The sequence below is a fragment of the Littorina saxatilis genome, linkage group LG3, assembly GCF_037325665.1.
Source record: "Littorina saxatilis isolate snail1 linkage group LG3, US_GU_Lsax_2.0, whole genome shotgun sequence".
NCBI classification, from domain to species: Eukaryota; Metazoa; Mollusca; class Gastropoda; order Littorinimorpha; family Littorinidae; genus Littorina; species Littorina saxatilis.
In genome coordinates this window covers 36,813,056-36,829,805 of record NC_090247.1, presented here as the reverse complement: position 1 = coordinate 36,829,805, position 16,750 = coordinate 36,813,056, and the positions used below count along the sequence as shown (strand labels likewise).

General features: G+C 41.5%; 1 protein-coding gene across 1 annotated transcript in view; it reads left to right on the top strand.

Moving 5' to 3' along the window:
• LOC138962269 (uncharacterized) overlaps positions 1-10,075 on the top strand; it is a 14,980-nt gene extending 4,905 nt beyond the window's left edge. The window contains exons 2-3 of the mRNA XM_070334018.1: positions 4,830-5,207; positions 6,219-10,075. Coding sequence (XP_070190119.1) covers positions 4,977-5,207; positions 6,219-8,069 — 2,082 coding nt within the window. The 5' untranslated portion in view covers positions 4,830-4,976 and the 3' untranslated portion in view covers positions 8,070-10,075. The remainder of the gene's footprint in view (positions 1-4,829; positions 5,208-6,218) is intronic.
• Positions 10,076-16,750: the final 6,675 nt, after the last annotated feature.

Genomic DNA, 16,750 nt, shown 5'->3' with positions numbered 1-16,750 from the left:
GGGGCAGAACCAGAAACGACGGCAAAAGAAAGAGAGGAGAGTTTGTATTCGATCCTTTTAGTGATTGGCAGCCAGTGTAGAGAGTGAAGAAGGGGTGTGGCGTGTTCATACTTGGAAGATTTGAAGACCAGGCGGGCAGCGTTATTTTGGATCCTTTGAAGTCTATCTAAAAGGTACTTAGGGAGACCGGCCAGAAGAGAATTGCAATAATCTATCTTTGAGAGGACTAAAGAACACACTAACGTTTTGGTTGCATCAGCGGTGAGGTAGTGACGGACTGAACTAATCTTGCGCAGCTCTAGATAGGCGGACTTGCAGATGTTAGAGATGTGTTTTTGGAAAGAGAGAGTTGGATCGAGAGTGACGCCAAGGCTGCGGACAGACGGAGAGAAAGAGATAGGTAGTTCGTTGACAGTGAGAGAGGCAGGAAGAGAAGGGTGATTGAGAAATTTCTTGGGACAGGCCAGCATAACTTCGGTTTTGTCACTATTTAACTGGAGTTTGTTTAAAGACATCCAATCACTGAGGTCCGCAATGCAATCCTGTGTCCGAGATACCAGATCGTCAACTTCAGCAAGGGGGGCAGACTGATGAAGCTGTGTATCATCAGCGAAACTCTCGTGCGACAACGCATGGCGACTGATAACATCGGACACAGGGGAGGCATATAGAACGAAAAGTATGGGGCCAAGCACGGACCCTTGCGGGACACCGTATTGGAGAGCTGAAGGTTGAGATTTGATGCCGTTGACACAAACGGTCTGCGTCCGGTTAGTAAGGTACGAACGAACCCAGGACAGGGCCAGATCATGAACACCAAAGGAGTGCTGAAGCCTGTGGAGCAGAATTTCGTGGTCTATCGTATCGAATGCGCTAGACAAGTCCAGTAGTGTTAGAATGGAGACCTGATTTTCGTCAAAGCTAAGAAGGATGTCGTTTACAATCTTCAGAAGTGCTGTCTCAGTACTATGGTTTTTCCTGTATGCAGACTGATGGGTGTTGAGAAGGTGGTTTTGCTCTAGGTGAGTGAGAAGTTGTGAAAGGACAATTTTTTCAGTGATTTTTGAAAGGAATGACAAGTTCGAAACGGGCCTAAAGTTTTTCAAGGAATTCTTGTCAAGTGAAGGTTTTTTGATGAGGGGCCTAACTATTGCAGGTTTGAATTCATCTGGGAATGAGCCGGAAGTCAGAGAGTCGTTGATGACGTGAGTGAGGTATGGAAGAAGGTCATCAATACAATCACACAGCAGAGAGGACGGAATGGGGTCAAGCTCGCACGTTTTCGGACTAGCGCCTAAACACACCTTTTTTACAAACTCGCTGGTGACAGGCTCAAAACGCTGCAGGGCTGGACCACAATACATCCTATCGGCAACCGGTGAAGGCGGGACAACAGCAGAATCAAGCTTCTCGCGAATAAGCGCGATCTTCGCAGTGAAAAAGTCAGCGAACTTCTGGGGAAGCTCATGTACAGAGAACATAGTGGGAAGAGGGGAACAAGTCACCTTGCCTAAGATGTCATTGGTGACACTAAACAGCTGTTTGACTGAGGTGCATGCGAGTATTTTGGATGAGAAGAATGCAGACTTAGCATGGTCGACGATGGCGATGACCCCGTTTCTGGCCGCCTGAAATACTTGCCGGTGCACGGTTAGACCTGTGGCGCGCCACTGACGCTCCGCCCTCCTCCTCTCCCGCTTGGCGTCTTGTAGTTCAGGTCCCACACCGCTATACCACGGGGAGGGGGGGCGATTAGAGACTACAGAGAATTTTTCATCAAGACAAGATCAGTACAATTCGAAGTTTTGAAAGTTTGAAAAAAGAAAAGCCCGGAAGCAGGGTCACGCAAGGTCGTGGTTCTCGTAGCAGACGACGGTTTATACCTATCGCCAGTTCCTCTGAACAGTCAAAAGCCATCACCCAGGCTGTAGACTCTTGGTAAATGTCCCCTTGTATCCATGTTAAAACCTCGACGGAGATGTGGCGATTTACAAAACGCCTTTAAAATGGCACTATCATATTCACCGAACTTCAAGGGATATTTGCTGTTGTATTGTTGAGTCGCACATGCTGTGACTAATTCTTAAATAACTTCATGACTATGCGAATAATTACATGAAAGGGAATAAGGGGGAACAGGTCTCCTCTTTAAATGTATGAATCCGGGTTTCAGATCTTGGTCTTATTGTTCCAATGGCAATGCTGATGTGTACGCGTATGTCTAGTAGACGAATTCTTTTGGATCGTGTTAAATCTGCAATTTAACAAGTGCCAGAAAGCTCCACTGCTGCCAGGTGCAAAGAAATTGAAAGACGCAAAAGACATCGAGCAAGGAAAATGCCTTCAACACAGTACAGCGTTGAAGATTTCAATACCTGAAAACTAATCTATAAATATTACCAGTGTGTTGTCTCTATTCCACATCCCTAACCGAATTATGTACTTCCTGTGGTGATTTGAGACAGATTAATGTTATTGTTGTTGTTGTTTTGCTTTTTCTCGCCGATTTTTAATGGTGGCGATGGTTTAGTTTTTCTTTTGGTGATAGTTAAAGGTCAATTGTGCATTACACAATTTATTTCAGCATTGTCAGTACAAAAATAATGGGCTTCAACTCAATGACCAACTAGCATCGCTGCGGCTGGTGTAAGTATTTAGCATCTATTCAGGTGTATGGTCTACGACTACTTCCCCGAAGCCCAGGGGTGGACCATCACCCACACCATAATGGGATGAAAAAATACCTGCCGATGCCGAGTATCGAACCCGAGACTCCTGTATCGAATCCGAGATCATTGTGTGTGAGACGAAGAGCTTTCCAACAAGCCACCGGGACACTCGAGCTAATAGGGAAAATTAGTACTATAAAAATCGTCAGCTGCATTGCGTTACATCTTTTGGGTTATTTTTACACCTGTGCTGCTAGCAAACAATTGGGGAAAGACGGACAGATATAGAAAACGACATACAGAGCACTGACAGACAGTCACTGCCACTAAAAAGTGTCGTCTTTCACAGTTATTTCTTTGCGATTTATGATCCACGACAGAAACACATTCACAAAATAAACATAACATTAATAGCTGTCTTTCACTCTTTGTTATTTGTAGCACATGCAATTGAAACTGTCGACAAACACTGCTTGAACAACACGGATTGAAAGCGCTTCAATAACAGGCAAGGCAGACAGGCTTTGAATGCACACAATGTTATATCAGTTTCACAGTTGTCAAATCTGAAGGCTTTTTGTTTCTTTTGTCAAGATATATGCGTGTGGTAATGTAACTGAGTGGGGGTGGCTGTGTGGTTGGTTGTTTACGTGTGAGGAGTGGGGGGAGTCCGTGGCCGGGAGGGGGTGGGAGGGGTGGTCTGTGTCCGTGTTCATGGATTTGAGTGTTAAGGCGAAAACGGTGACTATGATTCACGCATACAGAATGGAAATCTGAAAGGAATGAACTGGGAACAGCGACTGTAAACGGCGAGTTTTTAAGCAGACTGTGGTTTAGCATTCTGGAAAAAAAAGTCTGTACAGATTACAATCTTCGGTCAAAGTATTTCAATTAGCCTACTCGTAGTCTTAATTTTAATTTGGGAAGTAGACAACCGTTGCTATGTAAGTATTATTTTCTAGTTGTGATGTTTTATTTTCTTTCTCACTTTGACTCCGTAACCAACAGACAAATTCAATTAAAACATGCCAATTTAACAGTCTTCTGGTAAATCTGAAATTTCTCTTAGAATTAAAATTGTATACCCATTGAGTTTACTGATTTTGGTTGGAATTCACATTTTATGATTATTGACTTTAACTTACTTTTAGGCGTTCATTTTGCCAGTGATACAGAAATTGTTACAGGTAAGTTTCTCCTCACGTAACAGTAATCAATTTTACTCGAAATACTCGCATACATTGTGAGCAATCCATTTCCAAAATCACATTATTTTTCTTTCCCTCAGCGGAAAATGGGGCACAACAAACTAACAATACAGCGTGAAGAGGATTAAGAGAGAGAAGTTGACAAACAGGTGAAGCGGATACATATGGCTGTATAAGATTGAAGGACTAATCTGATCATCCCAAATGCTTCTGTAGAGGTAAAAAAAAAAAACACCAAAAAAACACGAGCATTTAATCCATCGCAGATTAGCGCAGGTTAATCTGCCCTGGCGGCCACGTCTAGAATTGTGTGGCGGGTATTGTACGTGTACCTACGTACTAGCGCTCTGGGGCGTAGACAAATTGCTTGGAAGATGAAATTCACATTTAACACCCTGTGAAGAATTAGTGAATAAGAACAAGAACAAGAACAAATACTTAGTTGCCTGTCTTTACAAAACAGAAATGTATCTTTAGGTCTGCCTCAAAATTATATGACGATATAAGTCAGTTGTGCTGTTCCTACGAATGTGAACTTTCTTTTTATACCATACCCGATGTAACTCGCTGAACGCATCCAACAATGCCTACAAATTGAACAATAACTGTTACGTTATTCGGAATAATAATAAAATAATAATAATAAAATCCGCCAAGAGAAAACAATTATTCCTGGAAGAAGAAAAATTACATGTCATTTGTGAAACAAGCTCTTCCGGAAATGGCACGCCCAAGGGACACTTTCCATATGTTGTATTTATTTTATTTGTTATTCCTTTATCCATCTATATAGCTATTCTATTTAGACTCGAACAAGTATAATGCTTCGACTCGTTGGCATTATACTTGTCTCGTCTAAATATCGGACCCTATTGCTACGCCGCTGAAAACACAATAGCTGTTAATCTTTTTAATCTATTGATTAACATTTGATCGTACCCTTTTGTTCCAGATGGATTCTAAAAAAGAGGATCACACCTAAACCGTCCAACAAAGAGACATCAGAAAGGATCATGAAGCCATACAAAGCTTTGAGCCATTTCGTAAAACGTTTCTCAGTGGTGAAAAGCTCGAACAAACAAAAAGACTAAAATCCAAGATGGTTGAGAGGGCCTCAGATTATCATGTGAGCTTTCGGGCCGTTCTGCCGGCCCCGCTACTAGGCAACCACGCTCTGTTCAAGAACCATGACGTCACCAACCCACGTGAGCTGTACTCCATGCTGTCTGAGTCCAAGAGGCAAAAGGGGATGCTACTCACCTCACTCAGCATCAGCCATCCCACCGGAGCCAGGTTACCGTCCTTGCAGTCTTCTTCAAATTCCTCAGAGGTACTACACATACTAATGATTCGTCAATCGTCATAATTTTTGTCGTCATCATCATCATCGTCGTCGTCGTCATCGTCGTCCTCCTTCTCCTCCTCCTTGTCGTCGTCGTTGTCTTCGTCCTGCTTCTTCTCCTCCTCCTCCTCCTCATGATCATCACCATCGTCATCCTCATTATCATCGTCATCGTCGTCGTCAACATCATTATGATCACTGAGCAAAGATCAGAAATAACAGCAGTCGCTTCTAATCATCATCGCTATCATCATCATCAGCAGCAGCAGCAACTTTCAGTAGTAGTAGCAGTAGTTGTAATTGTTGGGTACCTATGCTGGCCATTTTTCAAAATCCACATAAATCCGACTCGACTTTTTCAAGTGCACGTTAAAAGAACGCCACTCCACTTGTAAACACATCCCAAACTCTAAAAACCGGTCGCTTTCTGGGCACAGTTGGAAATGTTTTCTGAATTCATTTGGTAGGTGACATCCGTGTCAATCCGCAAAATTAATTCCCATCAAAATTCCGACTCTGCGCAGAAAACTGCAAATCTCTTTACTTTTTGTATGTTCCCTTGTGGAAAGATTCTCTTTAAATAGTACATGATAGAAGATGGTATATTTACGTCTTGTGCAAGTGTACAACTTTATTGTCGAATCAGTTGTCCGGCAGTGAACCCATTGTGCTGCTGACTAGATTCTATCCATATTTCTGACTGACTGGACGTGTGGTTGTCTGCCTAGCTGCCATCTTGTGTATCTGTATCTGGCTTTCTGGTTGTCTGCCTAACTGGCTACTTGTCTGTCTATCAGTCTATCCGACAGGCCAAGTGTTCAATTATCTTGTCCACCCAAACCACACTATTTTATCGATATCTCTGACTGACTGGCTGTCTGATGTTCTGCCTAGCTGCATGCCTGTCTGCCTGTCTGTTTGTCTGTCTATCAGTCTATCTGACAAGCCAAGTGTTCAGTTATCGTGTCCATCCAAACCGCAGTCCTTGTATGCTTCCAGGTGCAGTTCCGACCGCTGGGCGAGCAGACGCAGCACAGCAGCTACCGTGACCTGGTGACTTTCCGCCAGCAAGACCCAGCAGCACTCACCCAGAACTCTGTACGCCGCTCCGCCAGCCTGCAAGACGTCAGCAATCTCGAGAACCTCAACAGCGCCTTCAACACCAAGAAGCTCAAACCCATCCTCAGGGGCAGCGACTCTAAGAACGAACAACACGAGAAAGCTGGCGTGAAGTTCGGCCACAAGGAGGTGCGACTGATCAAGGACCATCCTCTCCCGCCGATCGAAGGTGGTGGTGGTGGTGATGCTGGGGTAGTAAGTCTCTCTTACAGCAGAGGAGCTTCGTCCGTCCACTCGTTAAGAAACGGAGACGAACTCAGCTTGTTGATGGGCCCCAGCCCTCAGCATCACCTAAGATATGGTCCGGAACGAGCTCCGGAGGTCTTCCCACGGGGCCAACCCGTCAAGGTGGAGAAGCCGGTGACTCCGACTTACGACGACTACCCGGAAGCCTACTGGGAGCTGAGGTCCCCGACCGTTCAGGAGCCCTGCGACCTGAAGGAGGACATGATCGACAGGGATCGCTACCGCCTGCAGCAGATCTCCACGCTTCACCTGAGGGCCATGAACAGGGAGGTGGTCGTCAACAGGCTGGACACGTACCCAAAGTGGCAGCAGCAACTCCAGGAGCTCTCCCCTCCTCTCCACAGCGCGCCCAAGCAAAACTTAGCAAGAGGTTTAAACGTGTCCACTCCAGGGCTTTTGGTGTCCGCCAGGTCCGGGAAACAGCAGAGAATGTCACTGCCCATCCGTAATCACACTCTGGCCGTTGCTGCCAAGTCCATCAGTCCTCCTGCCAACCCGGCGAACACGGCGAAGCCGCGGAATAAGGCCAACAGTGGGAACCAAGACGATGCTGAAGACGCGAACTATGTGGTCGTGCAGGGGGACGACGAACTGCACCGGGTAAGGATTGAAGCTGCAGCCAGGGCGGCAGGGGAGAAAGTGGGGCAGGGCGGCGAAGTCAAACCCCTCAAAGCCTCTGTTGTCAACCTGTGCATGGAACCCGACAGAAAGAGCCATGCCCCCACATCCGACGTCTACACTGGCATTAGGCGGGTCATGTTCGGCACCCGCCCGCAGTCCGACAAGACCAGGACCCAGTTCTACGTTCAAGGTCAGAACGCTCAAGGTCAAGATCAAGGTCAGAACGGCCAAGGTCAAGACCACGGTCACCAGGCGGCGCAGACCTACAGAGGCCCCGGAAGTGTGTCCCTGGCTAGCAACAACGCCACGCTCGGTTCTTCGCACAGCAACCGTCTGCAGCGAGTCACCTCCGCTCCTAACTGGACTCCTCCGGCCAGCGCTGACCCTGGTACTTCGGTCACCATCGGCGACTACAGCGCTTATGACTCTAACGTCGGGTCTCCGGGCAGCAAGTTTCTGCTGAAGAAGTTCAATAAGCTGCAGGTGTTCGGCGAACAGAGCGCCTCTGCGGAAAACGATGCTGCCACCAACCCTCCTAAGAACGACCAGTGGGATAATGTGCCGGTGAAGCCTGTCGTGGAGAAGCACCCTTACCGCCCTCAGAACAGACCGCCCACTTTCAGATTGGACATGAGAAACTATCCACCGCGTCGTCACGGTTCAGCGGGTGGTGCTTTGGCGGAAGAGGATGAAACGTTGACGGAAAGGGGTGGCTACCCATTTCTCAGCAGCGAACGGGGTGGTAAGGGTGCGCATGTATTCTCCAGATCGTCTGACAAGTCGGAAGCGACGGCTCTCAGCTTCCGCTTCCGCAACGGGGAGGTAATCGTGTCCAGACAAGGCAAGAAGCCAAACGTCACGTGACAGCCGACTCGCAGAAACCGAAAAGTAGTCACGACTGTTGGAGTGTAAATTCTTTGACTTGACTTTCAGATGCAAGAAAACAAGAGGAAGAAGAAACTCTTGTGCTGTGTAAGTAGGAAAGAGGAGAACTTACTTTCTGCAGTAACTGTGACTCGTTTTTGGAGACAATTTTAAGAAATGGGCTTCGGTTATCATGAATAACAGTCAAAGTTGTATTAATTATACAGGGTGGATATCTGAGCATTTCCCTGTGGAATCAGGCATCCGTCAAGGATGCCCATTCTCGCCGATGGCATTTATTATAGCCCTTGAATTGTTAGCAATTAAGATTCGTTCAGATGAAGATGTTGAGGGTATCCGGCTACCCATGTCACCTTTTGAGGTATCACCAATGAGGGTCCTAAAACTGCTCTTATATGCCGATGATGTCACCCTTTTTTTACATGATCAAAGAGATCTGGAAAGAGCTTTACATATTTTAAACATGTTTAAAGCTGTTTCCAATTTAGAAGTGAATGTAAATAAAACTGAAGCCATGTGGATTGGGTCAAACAAATACTGTACTGACCAATATTTTGGTCTTAAATGGAAACGGAAAGTAAAAATCGTTGGAATTGTTTTTTCAAACAATATACCTGCGTCATCAATTGAAGACAACTGGTCTAAGAAAATTCAACGTATGCAACAAATAATTTTTAATTGGTCCAAAAGAAACTTAAGTATAAAAGGTAAAATTTGCATTGTTAAAACCTTTCTTATATCTCAGTTCGTTTATATCTTCCAGTCTCTAGCAGTGCCTTATCATGTTTTACATCAAATTAATTCCATTTTGTTCAGGTTTATTTGGAAGAAAAAATATTCAAATACACGGGCGTTTGAAAAAGTAAAACGAACAATTATGTGTAAATTAAAAGATGATGGTGGATTAAATATGATAAATGTTGTGGATATGCACAACTCATTTATGATGTCGTGGGCTATTGGTCTGCAGAACTCTACAGACAATTACTGGTCTGTCACTCCTAGATATGTTTTTTCAAGTTTGGGTAATGGTTTGTCCTGTTTTGACTCTAATGCATCCTCCAAGAAGCTGGTTGGCGTTGTTAACTGCAGATCGGTCTTTTGGAGACAAGTATTGTTAACCTGGCTAGACAACAAACACATTTTGTATGAAAAGTATGATGCCACACCTGTTCCATTGATGAATCAATGTATATGGAACAACATGAATATACAATATAAACATAAATGCCTCTTTTTCAAAGATTTTATTAAATGTCATATTTATCATGTAAAGGATGTCATGAATGAAATCGGTGACATGATTTCATTTGAAGAATTATGTCAAAAGGTTGCTTATAAACCAGCCAGACAATTTGAGTATAATGCGTTATGTACAGCACTTAAAACAAAACTGATTAACGCATTGCCATACCGATATGTTCTGTTGCAGGGTTTGACTCGTATTGGTAATATTACACCAAGGGAAATAAGAACTGTTTTGGTTAATTTCGAGGTACAAACTCCGAGCGCCTGTTCTTTTTGGCAAAGAAAGCATAATATTGTTCTGGAATCAAGACACTGGCTGTTAGCTGTTAATTGTACAAAAGAAGAACGACTGCGTCTGCTTCATTGGAAAATTTTACACAGAATTTACCCAACGAATATTTTACTAAACAAGATGGGTTTATGTCAAACTAATAATTGTGAAGTTTGTAATGAACTGGATACACTTGAGCACTTCTTTTTTCATTGTCAAGAGGTGAGGAACGTTTGGAAACTATGTAAAGACTTTATTTTTAAGCAAATTTATTATAATATAACTTTGAATGAAACAGATATATTATTTGGTTTTTGGAATGAAAATTTAAAAAACGATCAAATTTACTTTATAAATTATTGTATTTTGATAACAAAAATGACCATAGGAAAATTTAAGTATGGGAAGAAGTTAGACTTACGTATTTTATTGGAATTAGAGTTAAACATTAGACAGAAATTTATGTTTTGTATAATATAAAGTTGATTATGTTATACAGAAAGAGACCAAGGAAGAAGGATGCTCCCCGCCTTAAAGAAAAAAAAAAAAAAAAAAAAAAAAAAAAATTACAAAAATCGGGCAAAAATATGGGTTGAAGCATCCTGCATGCAACTGAGGTCAAAAAAAAATAAAAAATAAAAAAATAAAAAAAAAAATAAAAAAAAAATTAAAAAAAAAAAAAAAATTAAAAAAAAAATAATAAAAAAAAAAAACTGTGACTCGCAGGAAGACAAGACTTTCCTTTCTACAGTAACTCGAAGAAAGATAAGACTTCACTTCACTTTCAGTTTCTACATGCAGTAACTCGAAGAAAGACAAATCTTTTACTTTCTACAGAAACTCAAAGAATATGCCAAAGATATGGTCATACTCTCGGGTCCTTTCATTGCGCGTTGCCGGCAAAAGAACCCAAACCGATTGTGCCAAAACTATATGAATATATATAGAAATGTGAATATTTGATTTGAATGTCCACATATTGACGCTATACTTCCAAAGAAAAACAAGTCGCGTAAGGCGAAATTACAACATTTAGTCAAGCTGCCGAACTAACAGAATGAAACTGAACTCACTGCATTTTTACAGCAAGAGCGTATACTCGTAGCATCGCCAGTCCACCGCTCGATGCAATGGCAGTGAAATTGACAAGAAGAACGGGGTAGTAGTTGCGCTGAGAAGGATAGCACGCTTTTCTTTATCTCTATTCTTTTTAACTTTCTGAGCGTGTTTTTAATCCAAGCATATCACATCTATATATTTATGTTTTTGGAATCAGGAACCCACAAGGGATAAGATGAAATTGTTTTTAAATCGATTTCGGAAATTTTATTTTAATAATAATTTTTATATTTTTAATTTTCAGAGCTTGTTTTTAATCCAAATATAACATATTTATATGTTTTTGGAATCAGAAAATGATGAAGAATCAGATAAACGTAAATTTGGATCGTTTTAAAAACAATTTTTTTTTTTTACAATTTTCAGATTTTTAATGACCAAAGTCATTGATTAATTTTTAAGCCACCAAGCTGAAATGCAATACCGAAGTCCGGCCTTTGTCGAAGATTGCTGGGCCAAAATTTCAATCAATTTAATTGAAAAATGAGGGTGTGACAGTGCCGCCTCAACTTTTACAAAAAGCCGGATATGACGTCACCAAAGATATTTATCGAAAAAAAGAACTTGACAAGTCGCGTAAGGCGAAATTACTACATTTAGTCAAGCTGTCGAACTCACAGAATGAAACTGAACGTAGTCCGCCGCTAGTGCAAAAGGCAGTGAAAGTGACGAGCCTGTTTGGCGCGGCAGAGGTTGCGCTGTGCTTCATAGCACGCTTTACTGTACCTCTCTTCGTTTTAACTTTCTGAGATTGTTTTTAATCCAAATATAACATATTTCTATGTTTTTGGAATCAGAAAATGACAAAGAATAAGATGAAATTGTTTTTGGATCGTTTAATAAAAAAAATAATTTTAATTAGAAGTTTCCGATTTTTAATGACCAAACTCACTCATTAGTTTTTAAGCCACCAAGCTGAAATGCAATACCAAACCCCGGCCTTCGTCGAAGATTGCTTTGCCACAATTTCAATCAATTTAATTGAAAAATGAGGGTGTGACAGTGCCGCCTCAACTTTTACAAAAAGCCGGATATGACGTCATCAAAGGTATTTATCGAAAAAATGAAAAAAACGTCCGGGGATATCATACCCAGGAACTCTCATGTCAAATGTCATAAAGATCGGCCCAGTAGTTTAGTCTGAATCGCTCTACACACACACACAGACACACACACACACACACACACACACACACACACACACACACACACACACACACACACACATACACCACAACCCTCGTCTCGATTCCCCCCTCTACGTTAAAACATTTAGTCAAAACTTGACTAAATGTAAAAATGACAGTATCATGTGATATTCAAATGACATGAAAATGGACCAGTAACCGTGCTGGGTATACGAACCCGGGAAGAGAAGTCATCTTCAAACCCAAAAACGTTGTTCGGTGATTTGTGTTGTTCAGATATCCGAACAAGGATACGTGACTGAAAAAGTCAAAGTGGCCTGTGGTTAAAAAAAAAAACATTTTGATTTTTAGGATGGATCACACAAACTGCCCTGTTTGTATCTTGAAGCTCACCATTGCCAGAATAACAAGTCGCGTAAGGCGAAATTACTACATTTAGTCAAGCTGTGGAACTCATAGAATGAAACTGAACGCACTGCATGTTTTCACAATGACCGTAGTCCGCCGCTTGTGCAAAACGGAGTGAAACTGACGAGGCTGTTTAGCGCGGTAGTGGTTTCACTGTGCTGCATAGCACGCTTTTCTGTGCCTCTCTTCGTTTTAACTTTCTGAGCGTGTTTTAATCCAAACATATCATATCTATATGTTTTTGGAATCAGGAACCGATAAGGAATAAGATGAAATTGTTTTTAAATCGATTTCGTAAATTTAATTTTGATCATAATTTTTATATTTTTAATTTTCAGAGATTGTTTTTAATCCAAATATAACATATTTATATGTTTTTGGAATCAGGAAATGATGTAGAATAAGATGAACGTAAATTTGGATCGTTTTATATAAAAAAATTATTACAATTTTCAGATTTTTAATGACCAAAGTCATCAATTAATTTTTAAGCCACCAAGCTGAAATGCAATACCGAAGTCCGGCCTTCGTCGAAGATTGCTTTACAAAAATTTCAATCAATTTGATTGAAAAATGAGGGGGTGACAGTGCCGCCTCAACTTTTACAAAAAGCCGGATATGACGTCATCAAAGACATTTATAAAAAAAAATAAAAAAATGTCTGGGGACATCATACCCAGGAACTCTCATGTAAAATTTCACACACACACACACACAGTCACACACACATACACCACGACCCTCGTCTCGATTCCCCCTCTATGTTAAAACATTTTGACTAAATGTAAAAAAAAAAATATTAAAAAAGAAAAGAAAAGAAAAGAAAAGAAAGAGAAGGTATAAAAAGATAGAAAATCTGATTTCAGCCGGAAGTCTAAAGATTGTCGTGTGTAGTACTGTAGTGAGGCTAATCAGTATGTCACAGTCAAAGCGAACAGACCTAGCTACCATTTGCAGCATGATGAAACTGTTCCGCTTACATCCTTAGAAAGGAAAAGGGCGAGCCTTGTGTCTGTGCTGTTGTTGGGAAGTACTGGCCTAAGTGGCCGTCCTGCTCACTCTTAGTCTTATGTTACAATTTAACTGTAATTTATTTATTTATTCGGGAAAAATACATACACGAAGGAGAGTGAAGTGGATCGTGTGTTTGACAAAGAGGGGATCGGGAATTATTCTCGTGAGAGCAACTTGGTCATAGGTTTTTTTTCAAGGGAATGACTCTTCATACAGGGTTTAAATTACCTTAACTGTGGTGAGCAAATGATAGAAGCTAAAAGACTGCTACGTGTGTGCACATTTTTTATTGTGTTTGTCTGACGATCTCCAAATATTTGTCTCTCTCTCTGGTTGTCTGTCTTGTTTTTGTTGTAATTTTCCACCTTAGATCTATTTTTAATTTAACTGACTTGAACTGTAGTTTGAAGTTGAACGTTCCACGAAAAAAGGCTAAACAGTCTATTTCATTCTGTGTACTTTTGAGTGACATTTCTTCAAACGAAGCAAAGGTACAGTGGTACCTTTGTGTTTAGACCTTTAGTACTATCTGAGAAATGTAGGTCTTTACAGAGGGAGTCTTGATACGGAGGTAAATGTAGTGACACTATGAAGAACACGTAATAGAAATGAGGTCTTATAGTAGAGCGAGTCTTATACTGGAGGGTCTTGAAATACAAATTCCACTTTCTTTCTTTCTTTCTTTATTTGGTGTTTAACGTCGTTTTCAACCGTTCAAGGTTATATCGCGACGGGGAAAGGGCCCCGGGGGGGGGGGGGGGGGGGGGGGATGGGATAGAGCCACTTGTTAATTGTTTCTTGTTCACAAAAGCACTAATCAAAAAATTGCTCCAGGGGCTTGCAACGTAGTACAATATACAAATTCCATTGTACATGTAGGCCTACCTTCCTTCCCATGTAAGCGATAACGTACAGCAGCACGGATCTGTCCAGGCTTACACATGGAAAAGATCATCCTTCTACTTGGACAGATAACACAAATCTACAGCCTGGCTACCCCCCGGGGGTTAGGGGGAAGAATTTACCCGATGCTCCCCAGCATGTCGTAAGAGGCGACTAACGGATTCTGTTTCTCTTTTTACCAGTCCCTTGTTAAGTGTTTCTTGTATAGAATTTAGTCCATTTTTGTAAAGATTTTGGTCAAGCAGTATGTAAGAAATGTTAAGTCCTTTGTACTGGAAACTTGCATTCTCCCAGTAAGGTAATACATTGTACTACGTTGCAAGCCCCTGGAGCAAATTTTTGATTAGTGCTTTTGTGAACAAGAAAAAATTGACAAGTGGCTCTATCCCATCTCCCCCCTTTCCCCGTTGCGATATAACCTTCGTGGTTGAAAACGACGTTAAACACCAAATAAAGAAAAGAATAAAGAACATCCTGGCTGCTTTCTGTGCTGTGGGTCTTTTTGTTTGCGGAGTTAAGTTTGTACCAACACCATTAATATCTGCCAAGTTAATCCAGCGACAAAATTCCCACTGCACGGGGAGCAGCCATGCTATTGATTTTTGGTATGTGTTGAAGTGGAGGAATTCTTTCTTTATTTGGTGTTTAACGTCGTTTTCAACCATTCAAGGTTATATCGCGACGGAAGTGGAGGAATATGCCGCTATCACATCTAAATACCTGGACAGGTATGAGGTGGTTTTCATGTTGCGATACAGAAGGCATCTTTAATATCTGAGTTCACGTCGTCATGGCAAGATACTGATTTGAATCGATACCCAATTTAAGGTAACCTGCTGTATTTAAGGTGTCAGTTACAAATTCGAATTGCTAGAGTATGTAGCACTAGCAGCACACTGGTGCCAACAGATTGTTATTTTGTTTAAAAAGATCACTTGCAAAATAGTATTGATTTTCCAGAAACATGTCAGTTGCAGTTTGTTTGTTCGTTCATGGGCTGAAACTCCCACGGCTTTTACGTGTATGACCGTTTTTACCCCGCCATTTAGGCAGCCATACGCCGCTTTCGGAGGAAGCATGCTGGGTATTTTTGTGTTTCTATAACCCACCGAACTCTGACATGGATTACAGGATCTTTTTCGTGCGCACTTGGTCTTGTGCTTGCGTGTACACACGGGGGTGTTCGGAAATCTCTCGCCGAACGTGGGGACGAACTCACGCTGACAGCGGCCAACTGGATACAAATCCAGCGCGCTACCGACTGAGCTACATCCCCGCCCGTCAGTAGCAGTACTTTTGATTGTCTTTTTTTAATGTATTTAAGTGACAGTTTGTTTTGTTTTTGTTTCGTTTGGCTTGTTTTCTATATTTGTTTTTGTTTTTAGCTGTGGCTTCTTCAGTCGTCGTCCGAGTCAAGACGAATGCATGCATATGAACTGACACTTTTTTTTTCTCCTTTGGACACTGTGAGGGTGCATGTGAGTGAGTGAATGATTGGACAAGCGCTAGACACTGGTTTTAGAATAATGTCTTCATGAGTCTCTTTCTTTTCAATGGATCAGTGTGTTGCGGATGTGAGGAAGCATTTATGATGAAGACCTGTTAAGTCTTGATAATTGACAATGTACACACACACAGACATCACGTGTCTTTACACACACACACACACACTCTATCTCTCTCTCACACAAACTCTGAAACACTACTCCAGAATTAATTGGAATGTTTTGTATTCCTTCAAAATCGTGAAATAAAGCACAAACAAAGTTAAATTATCACAGCACAATTCATGACACCACACAGAAAAACTTGACATGGAGCACAACACAAATGGGTTTTGACTTCACAGACATCACACTGAAATGTAACCAAACACTGGTTACTAATGTTCTGGAAAAATTCAACATTTAAAACTTGAATTAAAGTTGGGCAAAAAATTATTGCAACAAATTTCAAACCAAATTAAAGCATTAATTCCTGTGTCATTTAAGTAAAACTGTATATGCCAGTTAAGGCTGTTTACTTAACCTTCAGGATCACCTTCTGGATTAAATATTTCTTGTACAGGGATTGCGTGACCACCGCTCAAGTAAGGGTACCGTCAAAATCTACCAGACAAAAACGGAAGAGCCGAATGAAAAATCGACAAAAAATCACAATTGGCAAAACTTTGCAACTTTGACATACGAGAAGAAAGTCAAACCAATTATCAACCCTGAACAGATTGTTTTGATTTGCTACCTTGCGTGCTATGCTATTCCTACTGATGTAGGTGTCGATCGCAAGAGCGGCAAAAACGGAACGTTTTACGTCAATTTTTATGGGTATCATGTCAAAAAGCGCTACATTTTAGGAATGACTTGGTGGATTGCTTTGAAACTTTCAGAATATTTCACCGACATACTAGAGATACCTCGTGGGAAAGTTTGGATCGTTACGGTTATTTATCCAGATGTGACGCAATGTTTTGAAAAATGTTGTTAAACTTGTCATAGGATTGTTCACTTGTGTCCAAAAATTGCATGACTTTGCATATCTACAGATAAATG